We start from the raw sequence: 23,534 nt of genomic DNA on the forward strand, positions 1-23,534 counted from the left end.
TTTTGGAATCTTTCTAGAGGCACAGCCAGCCAAGCCTTAGCAACTGCTGTCTTCTCGGACACCTTCCGGCTGTCACTTGCTCTTCAAAAAAACCAGACCGAGTGCACTAAATTAAGGAGCAGTCCACATTACCATTTTAAAGCCTCAGCTGGAAGCAGGATAACAATAGACCCCATGGCATTGTGTTAGCCTCTCATTTGAAAACGAGAGGAGAATGATGGGCTTCCACTAACAAACGTTATTACCTTTCCAAGATTTATCTGTTCTCCTGAAATGAAAGGAGCTTAACACACAGAAGTTAGCAATAAATGAACATTTAGCCTAACTCCAGATACTGCAGATAAATCATGGGGCTTATTGTTCCAGCAGGACTCTCCGTTGTTTTGAAGGCTACGTAGCTAAAGAACTTGAATCCATCACAAAAAACAATGAGTCTCCTGCACACCGCGTTCCCCACTGTTCACCTCTGAGCCAGGCACAGATGTGAAATAAACCTGAGATATTTTTCAGCCAGTAAGTGAGAAGAATGCTAAAGTAATGCCCGCTACAAGAAAGGGTGACCTTGCACAGGTTAGGAAAGTACGCCACAGGTGATACTGGAAGACATTTAAGCGCTGCAAAAATTGTCCTTGTGCAGGTGCTTCTCTTCAAATGTATCCCAAAGCAATCTGCGGTTACGTAAGTGATATAGTAGAACACCACCACTGCCAGAAGAAAACCCAGATACAAATTAGCTAACATTAGTTAAAATCAAATCTTTCTTCCTTTTACAAGCCCAGTTTTCCCCATGTCCTCAGCAATGGACACTTCCAATTCTCATTTTACATAACCAGCCTCACATCTAAGCCCAACAGTCTCCACTTGCAGATTAAAACCTGTAAACAATGGACTTTTTGGAGGGACATAGCATGCAGAGCACAGATGTTGCCACGTTCAGAAGTTTCACCTATAAATTTTGGGTGGAGTCTGTTCTGTCCTATGATTTTTATCCAGAGATCTGGGGCACATCTTGTGCTCAAGGGCAATTACATACCGAGGCAGTTATTCCATGGCAGAGAAGAGGCATCAGCATGTCTTCCATCAGAGACACAGAAAAAGGAAAACATCAGCTTGATTTTTCTGGCCTTTCATAGGAGAACATTGACTGATGGGAATATAGGCTTTCTATTTAAGAACAAAGGGTCTTTATCCAGTTTCAAACTATAAACTACTGCTAAAAAGCTTGTTGCTGTGATTTTTCAATGACAGAATTAAAGAAAATTGCAATTATCTGCCAGGAAAGTGTGAAGATAATGATCTGAGAAAGTACTGAGGGGGGTAGGGTGTTTTGTACAGAAATGAACTTTCCTGTGACACTCACTCATCACCATGGCATCACAAACATCACACAATTAAGTCTCTTTGAATCTTGGGAGGACTAGCACAGTCGAAAAGCACAGAGTTCGAATCCCCACGCCTTGTATTCTCTTCCCAAGTCTGCTACATACCTCCCTTAGGATGAAGGAGGATTCATTTTACTGTGCACCTTCATTCTGCATTAGATGGACCATTCTCCGTCCATCTGGTCAGCCGAGATTGTCAACTCTTCAGGAACACTGGTTTTTGTACAGTGCATACAAAATGGGAGTTCAATCTTGACTCAGGCTTCTAGGCATTATCTCAGTCCCTACAGAAGGGACGACGTTACTAAGTGATGACATACCATAGGCACAGGGAACGTAATGGACTTTTCCAACCTCAAGTAGGAAGTCTAGCAATACACTACGTAGTTTTTAAATACCAGTCCGGCATCTTTGCAGCCTTGTTCTACCACTTGCACAGCTCCTCTAGAGGGACACTGGGCTTCGATCTGGTGAGTTTTAGGAAGCACACACTGGGAAGTGCACAATAAGAGGAAGGTGTGGTCCCAACACTGCTGGGGAGAAGAGCAGCATCTGTTAAGTTCCTTATATTGCCTCCTCCCTTCACAGAGCTGCAAAGGTTTGCCCCTCACTGCCCAACACTCCACAACAGCTTCAGATTTTTATACACAATTGAGAATTGATTTTTTAAAATTTAATTCTGAGCTTATTCTGCCACTTCCTCCTCCTCCCTCTCTCTCTGGGGAACCTGAACTGTAGGGAATCTCCGCAGTTTGTAAGTACTCACCCTGCATGCATGAATATGTAGGTTAGGTACCTCCAAGCCTGAGCACGGAGCTGAGGATGGTAAAGTAATGCGTTCTTCAGGTATAAGGGATGGGTGACTTGCAGCACAAATCTGTCTAATACCACTCCATTGTAAAGAAAAAAGGCAACCTAGAAGAGCAGGGAGATTCCTTGGTTAGCAAATGCCTTCTCTCTCTGAAAAGCACTTCGTAGCTCAAAATCATGGAGAAGAAAGTCAAATGTACAATAATTTTTCTCCCATTTGACAGCTTCACACAGCACGAGTTCCCTGTTTTGATGAATCTGCAACACATTGGTATAACCATACGTGGCTTTCTGTAACACACCAGCCACTGAGTCAGAGGAACTCAGCACCCTACTGATCAGTGCCATATTATATCCTTCTCTGTGCTTACTCCAGTGCATCACTCAGCAACGGTGCAAAGATCTCATCTGGGCAACAGATGAGCAGGTCAGAATATTTATTCCAGTTTCTCTTTCCTCCTTTTTCTTTCCAGTCACAGAACAGACGTAACCATATAGGAATTTTTCTTCTAATTCCATTATTTGAATTACCACTTTCCCTAGAACTGTTCAGACTTTCACACCTCAAAAATCTTTGCTATAGTTCCCCAAATTCTGTGGTTTCATATACAAATTGTTTCAATGACTAATAACTACACTTGGAGACAGATAGGATCACAGTCTCTGCTTACACACACATATACAGGTAAGCCAAAACGGCTATCAGCTTAGTCCTTGTCTGGGTCTAAACGAGTCCCACTCTAGCCCTTGATCATGCCCCAGCAAAGCCTTTGGCAGTGTGGTGTGGGTTCCCAGAGAGAGGGAGTTAAAGTACTTGCCTCTACGATAGTGATGGTAATCATGAACCAGGGCGGAGGGCAGCAGGTATAGCTGTCGTAGTACCACTTGCGGTCGATCTCTCGTGGCAGGGTCTCGTATGCAACATGCCGGATCAGCCTCTGCGAAAGGCTCAGCCCCGTTTCCTCCAGCAGTGCCTTGCTGCACAGCCTCCTGTTCCCCTGAAGGATGGCTTGGCGGAAACTATTTGACCTTTTGTTGCTCATCTGGGCAAAAAGAAAAGAAAGAAACCATGAGGACAAAGCAAGGCCTGGCACAACCATCCAGGGAGATCAGTTTGACAGCACCAGATCCAGGCAGGCAGGAGAACCACCACCAGGCTGGAGCTTTAGGAACCAAGTCTCAGGATGATCACTGGGTGACCTACACGGGGTGCGAGGAAAACCAGTACCAGGGTCTGCTCTTACAATGCCAATAAATGAGGTCAGGGCAGAACATTGGCAAGGCAGAGCAGAGGCTGCTGATGCACGTGGCTGAGCTCTCTGGCCCATTCCCCAGCCTTCCATCCACTGTCTTCACCATCGGTTATCACGATCCACATTCTTGTGTTCTCCTTCCCTCAGCTCCCCCTGCTCTATCCCACTTCCCTGCACTTGCCATCTCTTGGGGCAGAAAATTTCTTGAATGTAGCAGCAGGTACATTCACAGCATCTAATGTTTGTGTTCTGGTCCTTGTTGGCAGGAGTTAGCTCTGGGCAAGCAAAATTAACCCTTTGTGTAAAACAAAACTGCTTGAGCAACAGCAACAAAACAGACTAAACTGGTGTACAGACTGTCTTAGCTGCTGTAAACTTGCAAGAGGAAAGGATTTCTTCTTTTAAAACGGTTATCCTCAGAGGGGGCAGGTTTTGAGATGGTGCAGGCTTTGGAGGATACAGCTAATTTGTATATGCATTATCATCTTACATGCATAGAATTAGCTATCTATCTTTTTGAGCATACACTTTCCCAATCTGGATGCATAATTAAAGCAATTGCTTTTGCAAATTAGGCAGATGGAATTTTATGCCTAGCCTGCTTGGGAGGAGAAAAAAAAAAAAAAAAAAAAAATCAGGTCTGAAAGAGCTTGCTCCAAGAATTGGATAATTGCTAATTAGCCCTGATGTCAAACAAACTTGCTGCATTAGAGTCACTATCTGTACTGGCTGAATTTTTGGCAGGAAGGTTTAAAAGGCTAACTATGCATAAAGACCACTGTAGGGGGACCTTTAACAGTAAAAGGCAACAAAGCGAATGCGACAGCCTGGTCATTCTTCTGAAACAACTGCTAACTGATCTCAGAAACCACCAGCATCTTCAGCCTCCCAGAACCAAATAAGAGATGATGTTCAACAGCATTGGCTTCCAGTTGTCTTGGATCACGCTGGTTTTGGCTAATATTGCAAAGACAGCAAAGCCCACAGCTTGTGCTCTCAGCGCCCAGGCAGCCAGGTAATTGTTCCAAGCTGGACCAAGCTGCTTAAAACACAGTAATCATTGCAGGGAGCCACCTCCTGTTAATCACTGGAGGAAGGTGAAGGGGCCATCTGAGGTGATGGCACTGTGACCCATTCTCCCAGCTGCTGTCCATCCCTCCTTAGACTTCCGTTTGCAGCCTGTCCCTCCAACGTGGAAATTCATCGACATGAACAACATTGACAGGCAATTGATCTATTTCAAGTTTTCGAAAACTGGGAAAAAAATTGTTGTTGTTGTTCTTTTTGAGTTGTTTTAGTGAGAAAAAGGTTTACCCTAAAAACTCTCTCCTTTGTGCTCTCTGTCCTTCACTTATTCATAGAACACTTGTAAAAGAACACTTCTGGCAAAAGAAGCAGAAAAGGCAAAGAAGGGGGGAAAAAAAAAAAAAAAAATCCGTCCACAAAAATCTTTCTTCCAGTCTTCTCAAGTCTATCATGCAAAAACTTTTATCTAAAACTAGGGAAGATGAGAGGGAAAAAAAAAAAAATGTTGGTGATCTTCTGTTGCGTTAAGAAAGCCCGTTCATGTTGAAAGACAATATTTTCATAGAGAAACATCCACAGGTCTAAGGCTTTCCTTAGCATTTGTGAGATGCTTTTAGGTAGGTGGCAGATGTACCTCTGTTTCAAAAGGTACCTTTAGCCACCTAACAACCTCACGGTGTCCACAGAAGAAAGCTCCACTCCGGGTTAGTTTGGAGCAGCCTGTCAGAGATGTACTGTGCATGCTTCCTCACAGAGCTCATTCTGTTCTCTCTGGCTTCGCTTCTCTTGTGGACAAGAATAAATTCAGACTGAAACTATAAATTTGCCTGCTACAGATGAAGATACTGGACAGTTGGCTGAAGCTGCTGATACACTTATTCTAACTACAGTGGTATGTGTGATTTTCCTGCCTGCTGCAAAACAGTCAGTGCTTTTCCCTGCTGCAGCACTTCAGTGGAAAATATAATCATTTCCAGAGTCAACCAAAGAAAATCATCAGTGCAGATCAGCATCAAGAAGTACTGACCACCCTCAGCAGATGATCACCTCATCACTGCAGAGACCGGTAAAAGAGATGGGCGGGAAACTCCAAAGGCTGCCGACGTCCGTGTCTGTGCTAGGCTCATAACAGAAATTCCTTGCATTTGTTCAGCAGGGGATCCTAACACAGGCTCCACCGAACCCTTCTCTTATTGCTGAGCATGGCAAAAGGGGACTTGCTCAATTCAATCGTCTGAATTCAGCATAGCCCCGTCAGTCCAGTGTCCCACTCTGCATTACTGCTAGTGCTGCCCAAAGGGCTCAAATAACAGCAAGGGCAGTGCAAATTCATCAGCATGTTTCTGAAGGTGTTCCTCAACATACTAAAAATGAAACAGAAGGGAAAGGTCGTCTTAGTTTTGTTAAGAGGAAGCTCATGACAATGTGATTTCCTCCAAGGAATGATAAAAGTCATAGCTTTGTTCTCTGAACTAGCTGTTCTCACGCCCCATTATTTTTACAAGGTGTTCCATATTGGTTGTTTCTGGCCACATCTGGATGATAAAATGCCAAGAGTTATTTAAACTGGTAATGATAGGAAAGCAATAAATGTTGATATTACAAGAGCAAGGGAAGCCCTTGGGCAAAATGCTGATAGCTCTCTGGGGAGCACATGTGACAGCTGGCGAAAGACCTTGTATGCCTCAACACACACAAGGTTATTTCTATACACCATGAGGCACTGCCCATTGGTAGCCTCTCTGAACACAACAGGTATGGATGTATCACATCAACTGCACTTGCAAGTAGCAAGCACAGCCCCTTCCTCCTAGTTAATTTTTGGTAGGCCTCCCCAGATACTGCGAGTTAGGCACAGAAAAACATATAAATGAATTAAGAGTTTCTAGGATTTGTCAATACAAATGAAAGCAAATGCCTGAGAGATCATTTATGGCTAACTCAGATATGAGGTCATGGGATCAAAGTGTTGAGAGATGGAAAATACCTTTGAAGTCAACTTCTTAGGTGGCTGGAATCCTGTCCCAGGATAGAGGGTCTACTGGGTATTCAAATTCATCAGCTCTTAGCAAAGAGGCAACAAGAAAACTGCCTGCAAATTAAATGGAGTAGGTCACTAACTGCTGTAGTCTTACAGAACATGTGGAGATATCCAGCACCAAGCGTATTCTTCCCAGATTGCGACACACCAGCAGACGCCTTGGAAGGAACGTGACTGGCAAGGAGCAAGATACTCCCTGCATCCACCAACAGCAGTAGGTGCTGTATCAGTGGAAGCCAGATTTCTTCAGAGCTCTTAGCAGTAAGTAAACCTCCTGCCACCTCAGACAGGGACATAAAAATATTTGTCAGGCCTCCTTTAGAGCAGAGATTCTGGAAAGAAGGTCCAGGTTCCCTCTAAATACCATAGCCTTGGCATGGTTTTACACCCAGATGAGGCAGGGACACAGTGTCAGGAGCATACCACACGTGCTGAAAAGCCCCCACAATCCACTAAGATGTGGATGACTGGATGTACTGAGCACCTATTAAATTTAGGCCTCTCAGATGACATCCTGCTGGTCCCCTACCTGCAATCATTGCCCATCACACTAATGAGGAAATGATCTCCAAAGAGGCAGCACAGTTTACTGCCAGAGCTCAAGCAAACACAACAGTCCTGGGCCTACTCAAATAACCCCACAAGCCTTTCGATCACACTGTTAATCTCAAGCCAGGAGGTGATGGGCATGGGGAGAGACAGAGGATTAAGTCACTACCACTGCTCTCACCAACTCTTGATGAGAAGCTCCTCAAATTGACTTTGGAAGACTCAAATCTTCTCCAACAGAGAGTCTCCCATATGGTCACAATTTGCTGACTTGATTTCGGTATTACATAATATTGATATTTATGAGCCAAGTATTTAATCATCTGCTGAAAGAACACTGGGCCCATTGTTGGCTTGCACATTATTACGGCTCCAGAAGCTCAGGGCAGCCCACCCCACTTCTCTTCATGCAATTCATCTGGGACTTCTTTAATGAGCGTGACATTAAAGCTGCAGGAAGATGGGTACAGCAAACAGTATGTGGGGAATGAAGGTAGCTGTGGGGAACAACACATCCCCTTAGTCCTTCGTGCCTGCAAAAAGTTATTACGGAGAAAGAAATTTCCCTTGCAAAACAGCCAAGCTGACATGACTGGTAACCATGCACGGCCACCTCTGCCCTTTGGTATTACCATACCAAAACAAAACAAGGCTTAGTGCTACAGCTCTGCTCAAAGGATGGGTTTGATACATCTGCCAGAAAGAAAAATTTTTTCCTACTTAGATCTGAACCTTTCTTCAACACTGAAAATGTCGAAATTTAGGATAAGAGTCCTTACCGTCTAGTGTGGGCCAGTGCCAAACTTTGCTAAAGTACAAAGCCCTGTTTTTGTTCAGGACACATGCCAGTCTAGGACTAGTCTCAGATAATCTGCAACTTGCAATGGAAACTGTCCATTCCCACTGGCAGACCAATTTCTCTGCGTTTCTTGGCTATCTGTACTATTGTTGCTGCCCCAGATAATCAATAGCCAAGTCACGTAGCATTTCCCTATCTCCAGTTTCATGGCTTGTGTGGCGCATAGTACCCTTGTTATGGTTTTTATTCAGCCTCACTCAGGAGGTTTTGAAAAACATGGATTTCTGCCCATTACGTATTGGCATCTTTGCGGCTGGTCTACGGCTATTTTTAAACACATACGACACTGTGACAGGCAATGCATTCAGCTCTCCAGCTCTGATCCTCCAAGACACAGAACACTAAATCAGAAGTTAGCACAAGCTTTTTAAAAGTCTCTGTCAGCTCCAGTTTTATAACCCACTTTACTTACAAATGTAGCCTTTCCAATCAGTTTTGCTTTCAAGATTCGCATTTATTTCCTTCCCTCACTCCACACTTCTACAAAATGCTAATGTGGGTAAAGACCGCTTCTCCCAAAACGCATAGCTCAGCATCCAGTTCATCTGTCACAGATGTTCACATCCTCTCAGCCAACCTGGTAGCATTTTCCCAAAGAGTATCAAATGGAATAAAAGCAAATACCAACATCCTAATTTGCTCTGATCAAGCAGTAGTTTGCTCTGGGGGTTCAGGAAAAGTTAGAGGCAGGAGAGACCAAATATCCTGGTCACTGCAGGGGTACGGTACCCTGCAATGTCCAAGCTGCTCAAGGTTTTGTCTGGACTCCTATTAAATGTGCCAGGCTCAGACGTTCCAGCACTTCCATTACAAAAGGTAAACCACATTCAGATTTCAAGGTTAATTGCAAGAACATTGCTTGCAGGACAAGACTAACGTTGTGGTTCAAATAACATTGTGTCAAAACACAGCACCTTTGAAACTTCAAACCCTTCAACACCTCTTCTATTTTTCATTGGTGCTGGGAAGGATTCCACAACTGAAATTAATCCAGATATAATTTTCTGAAGCAAAACTTTTTTTAAAATATCTTTATAACATTTCCCACTCATGTGCGTATTTTAGATACATACACAATTAAAATGACCATTTAAGTTGATGTCGTGCTTCTCAAGTTTCAGCTGTACATGATTGGAAACAGCTGAGGAATCATGGTTAAGGATGGAAATTTCTATGCTAAGTTCCACTTTAATTGGCATAATGATTATTTGCCAGCCTAGTTCGCTTGGAAGAAAGTTCTCTCTTCTGCTGCTACGTGTAGCCAGTTATCTAACAGACTCAGATCAACGTACAAGCTGAACACACTGCAAAAGCAGCTCTTGCATCCCAGTTACTAAGTTTCAAGATACCACCTGGCCCTCTGATGGCTTTTTTCCACTTTTTTTCCCTCAGGAGATGCACATGGCTCTTGGAACATCAACAATCACCAGTTTTGTCCAAAATGGGAAGAAAACCAACATGCAGGCAGTGTGAGGCACATTTGTCAGAAGGGATAACCAGCTTCTGGAAACACTCCCTGGAGTAAGAACTTTGCTCCTCAATAAGGGCTTTAATACATTGAGAGATAAGAGATGAATAAGGACACAATCACTTGACTGCTCTCATCTATCTCTTGAGAAAACCTCCTCCTTACTCATAATAGCATAATATTAGATCAAATACTGAAGAAAGAGATTTTCAAACCTTTTTTAATTAAATATTTATTATTATACTTCTGAATAAAGGCCAGGAAGAGAGCTCAGGAATCCTATACTTTCAGCCAAGACAGCGAATCAAGGACAGAGGGAGCACTTAAAGAGGTGTCCCATTGGAAGCTGAAGGACATCCCAGAGGATTCCGGATAAGAGTCCGCTTCATGGGAGTCCAGATGGGAGTCCTCTCGATGTCTGGCAGAGGATCTGCCCTGGTTCAAAAGTGCAGCTAATTGGAAGCACAGCAGGGAAGAAATGGAGCTATAAAACCTGCAGCTTTGCTTGCAACAAACTTTTCCAGGTTAGCAACAGGAAGAACAGTGACAAACACCAGACAAGACCACTAGAACTGAGGTCCTGGATTATTCTGCAATAGCCTTTTAAGCTTAAAACACTCACTAGAAAGTGAACAAGGATTTAGCAGGAAGAGGACATACTCATTTGGGCAAACTTTTGTCTTGCCCAGGGATTCCCCTGAGAATTGGAGATTTAGGCTTTACTGCTTATCTTCCCAGTGACTCAGGTAATAAGGAATTATATACAGTTCCTGCAAAGCCGTGTTCACCTAAGCCTTCTATGCAGGCTGTCAGCTGGTTCAGCAAAGGACATGCAAAGACACTGAAAGTGGAATTTATAGCTACTTTATGACTGTGCTATGAAGTACTTCTAAGTACCATTAAAAAAGCCCCGAGCAAACCATGGTTTAAAGGACCTCTCTCACCTCCACATTATCTGACAGAAAGAATACAGTACATAACGTCTTAAAAGCTCACCTCCACAAAGACAAAGCCCTCCTGGTGCTGTCCCATACACACTCACAAAGCCAAAAGATAAAATTCAGTGTTTTGGCCTTTAAAAAAAAAGTTATCCCTTCTCCTAGCTACAGCTCTTCTTTCACTGTTTCCCCTCATTTCAGTTCAAGCCAGGTTGGAGGAAGTATCCCAAGTAAAAGTGTTACCATTGCAAGCACTGAAACAGCAAAAGCAAGAGTTACTCACCTTTCAAAGCAGAAGGGACGGCCATGAAAAATCTACAGGCACACGCAGTGTCCCCACAAGGGACAGAACCAAACCTTGCTTTTATCACTGAAGTAGCTAATAAGAACAAATGGCTTCCAGCCACGCATTATTGAAAAATGTCTTAAGAAAAATATAAAGCAGCTACTTTTGAAACCTTGGAAAGCAATGGAAAAGCAGGCTGGAGTTAGAGCAAGAGGGAATAGGGAGCTAAGGGAACAGCAGGAAGGGTTCAGCACCTTGCAGAACTCGTCCTTCTGACATGGCTGGCTATTGTCTACTAAATCCTATGCCCAGCTGGAGATATGTCCCACCTCTGCTCTGTTAAGATAAAACAATACGTTGAGAGTTTGGAGAAAAGTCCTTTCACAGACCCAAACAATGTGAACTTTTCATTTGGTGACTACTGATAGGGAGGGTGTGCCGCTGTCTCTGCGATCTCTGCAAAGAAGAACTCGTAAGTCAGAGAAGGTGCTTTAATGCCCCCTTTTAGTGGCACAAGTGGCCCGTAGAAGGTCTGCAGAACAATTGCAAAACACACATGACCCGGGGGGGGGAGAGAAAAATAAAAGAAAAAAAAACTCTCATGGATGGAAGAGCTTTGCAGCCTCTATGACAACATGTATTTTAATGGCTACCAGCCTATGTGCTGTGCCTTTCACAAAGCAAAGGGAAAAGCACTGTGGAGTCCAGAGAGAAAACTGCCATCCCCCTGTGGAACAAGACTGCTAATTCCTAGTTTCATAGGTCAGTTTAAAATCTCATTAAACTCCATTGGTTCTTTAAAGAAAAAGAGAAAAACCTCACTCCCCACTTCCTGTTACAGTTGATAAGGTTGAAACAGCCTCAAGACAACCCCATTTAATTACCCTGTCAATGGCATTTTAGAGGTTTTATCCTAACCAAGTTTCAAATAAGTTGTCTAGAAGAGAAAGTTCTCAACACAACTTCATTAAATCAAAGCGCACTAATTCCACACCCATAGGGCTTCAACTCAGGGCCATGCAAAGGCATTAGCTTGTTCTAAGCACATGCTTAAGTTTAATCGTCCTTAAATTGAGTGCATCTCTAAGTATCTTTCTATACTGCATTACAGACTCTTACAAGTCTACGGAAGTGTTAAAACTAGAGTGGGAATTCATTATCTTGCTATATTTTTCCTTTAGAATAAGCCACAAAATAAGTTTCTATAGACTGATGAAGCTGTAAAGTGCAAGTCAAAGCCTCCATTGAACCAGCTCATTTCCAACTTACAACATTCCAGGACCTACTTTGGACTCGCTGTTTTTGTTTGCGGATTGTAACACAATCCCCAAGTATTTCATCCCTTCAGCCAGTCCTGCTTTCTCTTCAAATGCCTACACAGATCACCCTGCTGAGGGCAGAAAAGCTAGTATCTAAATCTTAACCTTTGTATTTCTACAGCATCCACTAGCACAGACAGACCATAAGACTCTAGGCAGTCACTTCATCTCCTTCACCTCCCATATTTTATCGTATTTTTATGACTCCAGCAATATTTTGACATAATAACTGCCCTTTTGAACATCCAGCTTGGCAACATATAGCAGAAGATAGCCTTCCACCAACAGCTAATCATGTTCCAGCCTCTTCCATGAAGCAAGAAACTTCTGCAAATCTATCTTCCTCTCACCCTCTCTGATGGCCAATAGACCCACGTATCTGTCACTCGTGAGGAAGAAGAGCAGAGGCCGCAGATTTCTTAGCCTGCATCTGCAGTTTTATTTCTTGAAGAGGTAGTATTTGTAGTCTGGCAGCACACTGAGCAAGCCAGAGAGGAAATCACAAAAACTAAAGGAAATCTTTCTCTGGAGGGTAAAGTGTGCTGGCACCAGCAGCGTTTGAATTAGGGTGACCTGATTATTGTTACATAGCGCTTAAAAAAAAAGTGTGTTGTTCACTGAAAATGAGGTAGAATTAGCCTGTCCCTAGAAGCCAGCAAGGCCAGGAAGAGCAAGGCAGGTGTTAGTTCTTGATCTGGAAAACAAACGGTGTGCGTTTAATTAGCTAATATATTTTGCTCACTACTGAGATGCTACATCAGCTTCAAGTTACTACAAAGCTGCAGCTGAACATTTCTGTTGGAAGCAGCAGTGTTTTGTTTTTCCCAAGTCACATGAACTCTGTCTCAAAGCTTACTGCTTTGTCCGAAACATGCTGAAATACCGTTGCCTTCAGGGAACGGCATTTCTCCTCAGCTTTTCTAGGCCCAACACAACCCCTCAAGCAAATGCTCAGAGAGCTGGTTCCCCAGCACTTGGCTCTTCTTCCACTGGAGAACTGCCATTGACTTTGCCAAAATTGTGAACCCCAAAGGAGATGCAACTCTTACCTCCTTCCATTTGCTGCAGAAACAGACCCATGAGGGAGACAGGCTTCCACAAGTTTCACAGAAAGTCTGTTGCAGAGCCGGGACAAAACTTAGGTCCAACATAACTTCCAGTCCTGCCCTTTGAACATGAAATCCATAGCAGGGACAGACAGACCTTCAGTGTGCACTAGGGACACCTCCCAGGGTAGGGCCAGTGTTGGAACGGGGGACAGCCACATTTCCTTCTCCTCAAGTCCTCCTGCCCTGTGCCGGCAGGTCCAATCTGGACCACAACAAACGCACTGAGGTCAGCTTTTGCAACACATTTGTTCAGCAGTGATCTGTAGAGTTGCATTGGGCTGCAGAATGGATTTTGCTTTCGTCTCGGTATAAGCTGTGATTTACTTTTCTAGCAAAAGCTGCCTTATTAAACACAAGGTTCTGTAAAACTTTTCCTTGTCCAGAGCAAGGCTGGGAGTTACCTACCTGATTTTCACAAGAGAATATAAGCTACCACCACAGCCTGAACTGGTTCCATATTGCCCCTCTGTCAAGCGAAGTAACGTCTCAGAAGCTCCATTGCACCCCTTTGCCTCTGCTCACATGTCTGAAGAGGAATACATCACGAGGGCGAGGAGGTGGTAAAGCCACGATCCAGCCTGTCCAAGCAACAATCCACATTCCCGGGCAGAGAAGACAAGGAAGGTTTAGCCAGAGAATAAGAGACTGAGTCTCTCCAGGGCCTCGCTGCTCTGGTCCTTAGCCCTGTTACAGTTCACAGAATATTATGTGAAGCAGTCCAGGACTGCCAGCAGCAACTGCTGTTCAGCAAGGATCCCGGCAAATAACATCTCAACTATAATTACCTCCTGACTCGTCTCCTCTCTAAAAGTAGCAAAGTTAGTTAAACAGCTTTGTTCGTTATCTCCTTTCATGGCCTATGCTGTTCATAGCTAGAATTTTCACTGTGCATTTTTAGCATCTCTCTTCACAATGCAGAAAAGCAACCAGACAACAGAAATGCACAAGATGTCTCCACTTGTACAGGAAACTGTACTTTTGTTGTTCTGCACTGTCTCAGACACCGGATAAGAAATCCCATCTGAAACTGCTTTCTGCCATTCTTGCAAGCCCTAGTGTAGAAACAGAAATGGATATGATTGCAGCATTGTGTTTTATAACCATGTAAGATGAATCTCATATGTACAGAGGAGAAATAATTCCCAATGAGCTGCCTATCTGATTTTTTTTTCAGCCCTTTCTGTTTGCAGATCACACCAGGAGTCTTCAGCTTCCCTGAATGTATTCATTACTCAAATTATCTACTGAGTGATTTCTAGGGTCTATTCTCATCCTGTAAAATTTTCAATTTCAGAAATTTAAGCTGCTTTGCTGAGTTGAGAACAGGCACACATTTTGTGTGGGTATATCTAGGTCTCCTTATTAAGATGAAAAGTCCTAGAATTACATTTTTGGTGCATCTAGAAGTTCAGAACACACTTTGGACATCAGGGGATAACACAGCTTTGCTCAATAGCAGTCCTTTAGTTGGGGATCACAGTGTCTGAGAGAGCATCTCTCAGCATCAGATTCTCTAGTAAGTAGCCAAGCACCCTGCAGAATAAGCAGCATCACATTCTGTCACACTTCCAGGGAACCCAGCAAAGACGAAAAGGTTCTACAAGGCTGAAAAAAGGGAAGACCCTCCCTGCTGGATTTTATCAACAATAGCAAAGCTGAGAGAAAAAACAGAGAGGATATCATATCCTAGGAACTGACCATTGAAGATAGACAATGCCCAGTGGTTAAACCCTACTTTCTGCTGGGTTCTGTGAGACGGCGCATGTTTGTACTAGTTTTGGCTGGGATAGAGTTAATTTTTTTCATAGTAGCTTGAGCAGGCAGCTCATCAGCTCCTTCCATCCCCCTGCTTGGAAAGAAACCAAAAGAGCTACTTGTGAGAGACACACACACACAGAGGAATCTCCTTCCTTCCACACCTCTGCTTTGACAACTGCACTGTAATGCATCTTTGATACCCAGCCCCACTCCTCCCCTCAAGGCCTCTCCAGTGGCCAGAGCATTATTAATGCAATTTTACCTCTTGCTCAAAGTTTCAGTACCTTGGACACATTTGGGAGGCCATGAGATTTTCTGATCATGTCAGAGTACTTGTTAATGAATATTGATAGAGAAAAGGAAAACTACACACACAGAGCCATGCTTGTAAAACCTCTGTGGATCTAGTAAAAGGTCAGCCTTTCCCTTCCCCACATCCAGCACCGTCATTTTTGGGAGCAGATCAATTCTTGCCAAGCTACTGAAACAGACAAACTAACCTCAGCAAAAAACAGAGATGGCTGATGATCATCAGGCACAAGCATGCAGTTAAGCACCACCACACACACAGTTCCCAGGACTGACAGCTATAAAGTGAAGGACATCACTAATTTCACGGTGATTCTGTGTCAGCTGTGCTGTTTCTTTCCATCAGGAAGTTCAAAAGGCAGGTTTGGAAGCAGGGAAAAAGAGAAGAAGCCCTAAAAAGTTTGGATGCTGGAAATCAATAGCAACTAGAGGAGGAGTGAGAAGAGAGATGCCATTTTAAGTAGTTTAATGTTCTGGCATTTGCATTGCCTATTGATTAGAAAGTGCAAAAAATGCAGGTGAGGGCAGAGGGACTGATGACAGAAAAATCAATGGCTTCTTTACAGGAGTCATTCAATAGCAGTGAAGGAAATTTGCCATTTTGCAGAAATCACATCAGGTGGGTGTGAGCTGGCACGATCTCCTGTTCCCCAAAGGAGGAGGAGGATGTCCAAGCCTTTCACCTCCCACCTGCCTCTCATTAGTTTGTGCTGCTCCCAGGCTCAGTGGAGCGAGGAGAGAGGAAAAAAGCCCAGTTTTATTCCTGAGCCTGTTGCCAATGTGTTGGCTGGCCCTAGGCCATCATTTCTGTAAAAGAAATTAGATGATACCTCTTCCTGCTACCTAAGTGTTGTGCAGCTCAAGTAGCAAATGCTTGCATGGTACTTTGAATATACCAAACTGTAGAACAAGCAGCTGTTACTATAAATACACTGCTGATCAGAGAGTACCATTGACCACACTGTTTATCAAGCCGGAACTGAGGAAAACCTCACACTCACTGCGATCTATTTAGTAGTTGCTACATTTATTTTACTGTGTACCTAAACACGTGCAAGGGGCTAACAAGACAGCTTGATGAGACACAGCAGATCTATGTCATGGCATCACACTAATTCCATCTTCACACTGACCACGGCCTGACTGAGGCTGTGACCTGGGTCCTTGACAGCTGTGCCCTGTTATCATACTTTTCTGAATAATGTGAAGACAGGACACATGGAAGACACTTTCTTTCTAAACCAAGAACACAAGCATGAGCGACCATGACAAATGGAAGGACAAAATCCCCATGTTGACTGCAGGAACATACAGAGATGCAAATTATTGTACTCTGCATCAAGAACACATCCAGCTTTCCAGCGAAACGAGATGCCACCGACTTTCATTGCTCATTGACTTTCTCACCCAGGTTTCTCTTACTGCTGCACTAAATCTGCTGGGACTCAGGTGGGGAATGACAGAGCAAAGCCCCTAGAATAGCCACTGTTCAAGATACCTATCTTGCAAACAACATTTCTAGGCCATCCTGGGCATCTAACAACACATGTCTACATCTGTGTTGACTCACCAAACTGCCTTGACAAGAAACAGATCCCTTCACTAATTGACTCTTTAGTAGAAAGAGAGAGGCACCCAGATCATGACTCATGCAGTCTGAGACATCTCACCTGGGATAAAATGAACATGACCTAGAAACACTTCATCCCTGTTGCTGCCTACAGCAGTGCAATGTGACCCCACCCAGCAAGTCAACACAACATTATCTATATATTTTTGTCTGGAAGTGGTGAAATCTCTAGATAAAGCAGGAGACATCCAGACTGACAAACTAGCAGCAGCCATTGCTTCATGCTCCTCTTACAACAGCTCCCACAGTTTCTTCCCATGCAAACTTGTTTCCCTGGAAAAATCAGCAGCAACTTGACTGTTGGCTTAAGAGTTCAGTCACCACTGAATGCTTCAGCAAGCCCATGCAGAATGTGATGCAGGGACACAGCAAACACTCGTGTTGATAGGAGGAGGGAGGACTGTCCCTCAACAGCCAATGTTTTGAGCAGAGCCAAGGACTGACACATCCTGCCAGCTAGAGCACTCACCAGGTTGACGAAGTCCTGGTAGCAGATCCTCCCCTCAGAGTTGCTGTCTGCCAGCGCCAGCAGGACCTCCAGCTTGTGGGGGTCCAGCTCCGAACCGTGTCTCTGGAGAAGGGAGCGAAACTTCTCAGTGCTGATGTAGCCGGTGTTGTCGGGATCAAACTGGGATAGGAGGGGAAAGTGCCAGAATTAACCATTCCACATTACACACAACTGCCCTCCTATTCATCACCCGCTGCAGACCCACAGGGACCCCAGGGGCTGCTCTAGGATTTGGGGATGCATTGCCCTGCAATCACCCCCATCTCCAGCCTCCTTTCACTGCCCAGGGACTGCAAAGCACCCTGCTGCAGAGAGGGGTGAACCCAGGCATCATCATCCACACCATCATCCCATCTCCACCCAAGCTTCAGCTAAGTCAGCTCCCTTCACCTTCCTTCCCTCTGCATCATCATTTCTCTTGGCTGTTTTTTATATCCCTCTCTATCTGGACTATCAAGCAAACCAAAGATGCAGTCTGTGAGATAAAACATACTGAAAACAGTTTTACTCCTGTATTTCCTAACACAATTGCAACACAGGAATATGCCATCCCTCCTCAAGCCCTTTCTGTGCTCAGTGTTTTTGACAGTCATCTTTCCAGATTACCTCTGCAGATGCCTTCAAAATCCTAAGTGCTTTCACTGCTAAAGAGCTCTCTATTTTAAGATGGACTGGAAAGAAAGTCTTTGGACAGGGAACAAAGCAGATGAACATTATGCCAAACTAAAAGTGACAAGGCAGCCACATGCCATTTTCAGAGCATAAACCAGAGTCATTAGAAGGAAAGTCCCAGGTGAGATTTGGAGTGAATCCCACTCTGACCAAAAAACATCACTGTTTTCCCTCAGACTAAGTGGTTAATCTCCTAAAAATGCCACTGACTGAAAAGAGACAGCTTTGCATGGCTGTTCAAACTTACGACTGCTTCCAGCGGCCTCTAACCCACCCTGAGCTCCCCAGGGCACTCTGCGAGGGGCTGCCAGCTCACAGGCGGGCACAGCCGCAGCCCCGACAAAGCCAGCGCTGGCACCATGCCGAGCACGTTTCTTTTGTGCTTTGAAAACTAGTGGACGCAAGCTGCCAGACTAGCCTGCACTAGCTGTGGTGCAGTCTGATCTCTGCCAGCTCTCTGTTGCTGGGAGATTCGCCTTTGATTTCGCAGACTTGGCTGTGAGGACCCTGGTACTCACTGGCCTCCTTTTGTAGATAATGATATCAAGCTTGTTGGCTGGATTGAATGGCTGTCAGGGGGCAGGGTGGTCAGGAGGGAGCCTTTTCATGGAAACATTTGGGACATAAAAGGCCTTGGCAGAGCCAAAAAGGTCCTGACAATCCTCACTCTTTCCTAACAGAGAACAAAAGCTGAACAGGCGCCGGGCCTTCGATCTGACGCGGCAGAGTAAAGGCTGCCTTGGCAAGGGAGGAGGTGAGAAGGGGGATGTGGCAGAGGATGCAGCCTGCCAGTGGCAGGGCTGGCACTGCTCTGCAGCGAGCAGAGCAGCTATAAACCAGACCAGCCTCAGGCACGGGCAGCTTGTTTAGAGGACGCAGTGCCCACGTGCAAGGATCTGGCTCCTTCTCCCTCCGGCCCAAGCACCTTCGTCCCATCGCTCCTGGGGACTCCGCTGTCACTGGCTGCTTTGTTGAGGAGGAGCTGTCTAACCTGGGATCACAGCCTCTTGCTGGAGCAGGGCTGGTCTGCTATTTTGTCAAAGCAGCAGCCCCTCTGTGAGGAAGCTCCTGGGGCAAGTGGATTACACAAAACAAGACAAACCAAGTGACCTGTGGACAGTCAGAGCTGGGCACTGTTCCCCGCCCTCTGCCACGGGTTGTTCTGTCCTTGCAAGGTGGCCTGGATGTACCTTCCTGACAGCTGGCACCCAGAGTCAAAGTTGGATTTCATCAGCTGTTTACTGTTAAACAAGGGCTTAATATTAATCCCTGGAGAAGTTTAGCTCTCCTCCGCCAGTCAGCCCACTCTGATGCTTTGAGTTAACAGATCAAATTCTAAAACCAACCCCAAAATCAGAGCTTCTCCACTCAGGCTCAGCTCTGAGGCTTTTTGGCTTTTGCTGGGATGCCCAAGCCAGCCTAAGTGTGCAGTGCTCAATCCCTGAGGCACAGATACCCAGGAAATAAAGTATTATTAGCATAATACCAGAGATGACCTTTCTCAAGGGGAATTTGCAGAAGCTGGGAGATGAGTCATTAAGTGAATGGATCTAACACCTGCAGTCCCATAGATACTGCTGCATTCATCCTTGTTTCCTTAAAACATTTGACCTAACCAACATCTTACTTAACCGCACCACTTTAACTATATCTTGACATTTAAGATGTCAGAACCTATCTTGTCTAGGATAAAACCATTTGCTCCTTGAAGGCTTAAATGCCTCTCTACTCTGAGGGCCAGGGTCGGTGACTGAAGCGTGGAACCCTCCCCCCGTGCTGTGTGCTCACTGTTTGACTTTGTAGGAAAGACCAATGGTCACAGCAGTGGGGAACACAGCTACTCCTTCAAAGGGGAGAAGAGATACAGAGCTGAAGCACACAGGCTCCCGAAGCACAAAACAGCTGCTCAGATCACAAACCACTTTTCCCAGACTGTTCTGCTTTAAAGCATTCCAAAAAGAAACATTTTGTAACTGAGAACAGAAATGACACGATCACTTCAGAGCTGCAAACCAGCCCACAAGGACACACTAATGACTCCAGAGTCACTAGCGCTAGTGCAGACATGATCCTGTCACTCAAGATGGTACTGTCCATACCTGTCACTGGCCGCTGGCTTTCAAAATGGACAGACAGCTGAAGCCTGCCTGGTGGCTGTGAATGAGCCTCTGCTCCAAGGACGCTTCTTTCGCACACCAACAGGCACCAGCATTCCTCCTTCAGCTCACTGTCTTGCTGCTTATCCCAATGAAAGCAAAGCGGTGGCAGAAGGTAGCTAGTATTTTCAGTATTGTAAACGTGCTAGAGAGCCTGTTCTCCTCTTTCACGTTACTATGTATAATTTTCTTTTTGGCACTAAGTTAATGATACTAATCAGATATAGGTTTGAATTAAAACAGTGGATCTGAACAGCATGAAAGAGTAAGAGGTGAACAATGAGCAACTGGCATCTGAACTAAAAAGGCCTGCCTCAGAGCAGGACTAGACCACTGCTTCCACAACCTGGAGCAAAACATTTTACTGTAAACCCCAGCTGTAAGGGAGTTCTCTTATTTATGTTTAAATAATTTTTTTCAGCATATAAAAATCTCGTCTGTCACCACAGCACTCAAAATCCACCCCAACACTTCAAACTGCCTCAAACCCTGTTTCTAGCCACAAAAACCAAGGGGTTGAGCTGGTCCTGCAGAACACGTGTCCCCACACACGGCAAAAAGAACTCGTGATGGCACATTTAAAACACTTGGGTCCATCAATTATAAAAGAGGCAACTGACCTTTGCTAGACGCTTCATGTATTTATCCATGATGATCTTGTTAAGGGCCAGTTGTCCCACAAGCCCAACCGAGCACCTTTGTCTCACCAAGAGGACAGACGATGACTAGTAGCCAGCAGCATGGCTGTGCTGAGCCCCAGGTCCAGCCCCACAGGCAGTGCTCCTCAGGCAAAGCCTCCCAGCAGCTAAGTCAGCACAGTGGCTTCCTTCAGCGTAGTTACCTCTGCCTCTGCCCATCTACTTGGGCAGACAAGCGCAACAGAACCGGTGCAGGGATGAGGAAGGCCATTTGCCCCCCTCCCCACCCACCCCCCCCCAAACAATAGGACACTAACGGCAATTTCATGCAAGGTTTCCTCCGCATTTCAATGACAATCACCCTTAACTCCCTTGATCCTCAACCAGGCTCTTAAGCAAAAATGTAAATATGTTAATGACCATAGCAGCCATCTGATCCAGAATCTTAATTCCCTGGCCCCAAACAAGCTATTTTTTCCTATTTCTTCCTTATTTTAGAACAGACACACCATAAACTGGAGGCCCCACAGCAAAACTACTAGATAAAAATAAGGGGAGGGGGCCCTGCAAACTCTGATGGAAATAGGAAATACGGTTGAGAAAAGAAAATGAAATCTCAAATTGTTCCTCCTCTTTAATTAAAGACACATCAGCCACGGCTGAGTGAGCAAGTAGGGTGGAGGCTGGTGCTGCAGACAGACAATGGGTATCTTGGGAAAACGCAGACATTTCACATAGCGCAGCCAGCTGCTCCTCTCCCCCATGGCAAACAGCCCTCTGGGGCAGCAGAGCAGCTGGAGAGTCAACAGCTGAACTGGGCACAACACGGGGATCCTCAGCTGGCTTTAGGATTGCAGATCTGTTGCAGGAACAGAGAATTTGCTACCACCCATGGTTTCCCCACTGAGGGGCTTTGTCTTGGCATCACCCAAGCCATAAGTTGTCTTCGCAATGGGCAAGTCTCCAAGCAACTTCATCTAATTTGGAAGTTGGCTTTGAGTTGGATCAGTCCCTTCAAGTCTGAATTATTCTATGGTCCGGTGGTATCTTCACTTCTGGGAGAGACTGGCCTGGCAGTCAGGCCTCCTGGCACTGACCCCAGCTCTGCTCCAGACTAGGAGGCAGATTCTGGAAATAAATTGCCCTGAGCTGTAGCTTCCCCTCCTATTATATGGAAATGACAACTCCTGCCTTATTTCCCACCAGAAAGGAGCTACCAATAGTAGACCTGCTTCTTCACACGTAGGCCCTTTCCCACTGGAAAGGGGGAGTCAATCACGTGCATAATCTGTTCCTCTCCAAGGGTTTCAGAAACCACTCTGAGCTTTGCTGGATTTGAACTCAGACCGTTAGATGGCATAGTCTCTGCAATCTAGGGATGCTAACAAGCTTTGGAAATAACCAGACCACCTCCAGCCTCAAGGGCCATGCTGTAGTTAAATCAAGAGTCTCCAAGTCAATACATGGAATTGACCGACTCCAAGTTGAAGCTGTGAAAAGACATTTAAGACAGGCATTGAAACTCTCCTCAAGATAGTCACACATTTTACCAGAGCCCATTCTCTACCTTTCCACAGTCTCTGGGGTCACGCTGGGGGTTGGTGAGAGCTTTTTTGTTTGTTTTTTCTAAAAAAAAAAAAACCCAAACAACAAAAACAACAACAACGTGGCAACAGTATATGTAGCATTTGCTACTTTGATGAAGATTAAAGGAATGACAAGACAGAAGATGGAAGTCTGCCTTATAATCCAAATGAGAGGGCAAAAAGCAGGGGCTGTTTTAACAGGAATTTCATCACTGCCTAGTGGTGATGATCTTCCGAGCAGCTTAATGATCCTACTCTCTCTTCCAATAGTGGGAGGTGTAGGTGAGAGGAGAAACCCTGATCCAGAAGAGAGGAAGGCCAGTCAAAAGTAAGTGCATATCCCTCCACCTTGAAAGCCAGCTTCTCACCATTAAAAGTCACCTAATCTGAGTTGCCTGAACACGTGTGGTAAAACATAAGTGCTGGCTCCAGTGGCGCACACTCTCTTCCCCTGTAAATAATGAATTTACCCACCACTGCCCAGACAATATAAAGTGATTAAGGGCTGCCCAGCAGTACTTTTAGCACATGTTAGATTGCTTTGACCTGAGGTGAACCCGAGGGCTGGAAACATCACCCAGCTCTCAAAAGCCAGATTGCATTTAAGCACGGAGGATACACCCTCACTAGGTCACCAAGCAGGGTCCCCAAACACACGTGCTCCCTGGAGAGCTGCAGTGAGAGAGCACAGAGCTACCCAGCTCAGCATTCACCTAGACAGGGAGGCGTTCGCAGAGCAGATGGCCCGTCACCTGGGTTCGGGTAAGTGTCTCTCTGCATGCAGCACACGGCAAAGTGGAGATGGAGGGAGCTGGTATAAGATTCCCTTTTCCTTGAAGAGCAGAGTAGCCTGAAGGACCAGGTCCATCAGTTAGCTGGCTAATCTGTAGAGACATTTCTGCTCTAATTTATTTCTCCTACTGTCTTAGGCACAAAGATGAGGAAGGGACCTACATTACTACCATCTGTTGTTACCTTCTGCAAAAGCACTTCATCTAAACAAATACTGGAAGCACAGATTCAACAAGAACAGGAGAATAAAAAGATTCAGGAGTGCACTACTGCTCAGTTGTTAGGCACACAGGAAAGAAGGTTTTGGGACCACGTATTGGCAAGATTTTTCAAGTGAGCCCAAGTGGTTCCTGTAGCGCCTTGACTTCCCCATCTACAAGGCACAAGCAACGTACCTGTGCCTGCGTGATCCAGTCAGTGAGGGCTGTGGAACACTCACAGAGTG

General features: G+C 45.1%; 1 protein-coding gene across 1 annotated transcript in view; it reads right to left on the reverse strand.

Moving 5' to 3' along the window:
- Window positions 1-23,534, reverse strand: part of RHBDL3 (rhomboid like 3) — a gene marked incomplete at both ends in the record, with an annotated part of 65,714 nt that overhangs the window by 9,441 nt on the left and 32,739 nt on the right. The window contains 3 exon segments of the mRNA XM_082327066.1: window positions 2,149-2,297; window positions 3,011-3,235; window positions 17,207-17,365. Coding sequence (XP_082183192.1) covers window positions 2,149-2,297; window positions 3,011-3,235; window positions 17,207-17,365 — 533 coding nt within the window.

Source organism: Platalea leucorodia (assembly GCF_965183815.1).
Source record: "Platalea leucorodia genome assembly, chromosome: 14".
In the NCBI taxonomy this organism is placed as follows: domain Eukaryota; kingdom Metazoa; phylum Chordata; class Aves; order Pelecaniformes; family Threskiornithidae; genus Platalea; species Platalea leucorodia.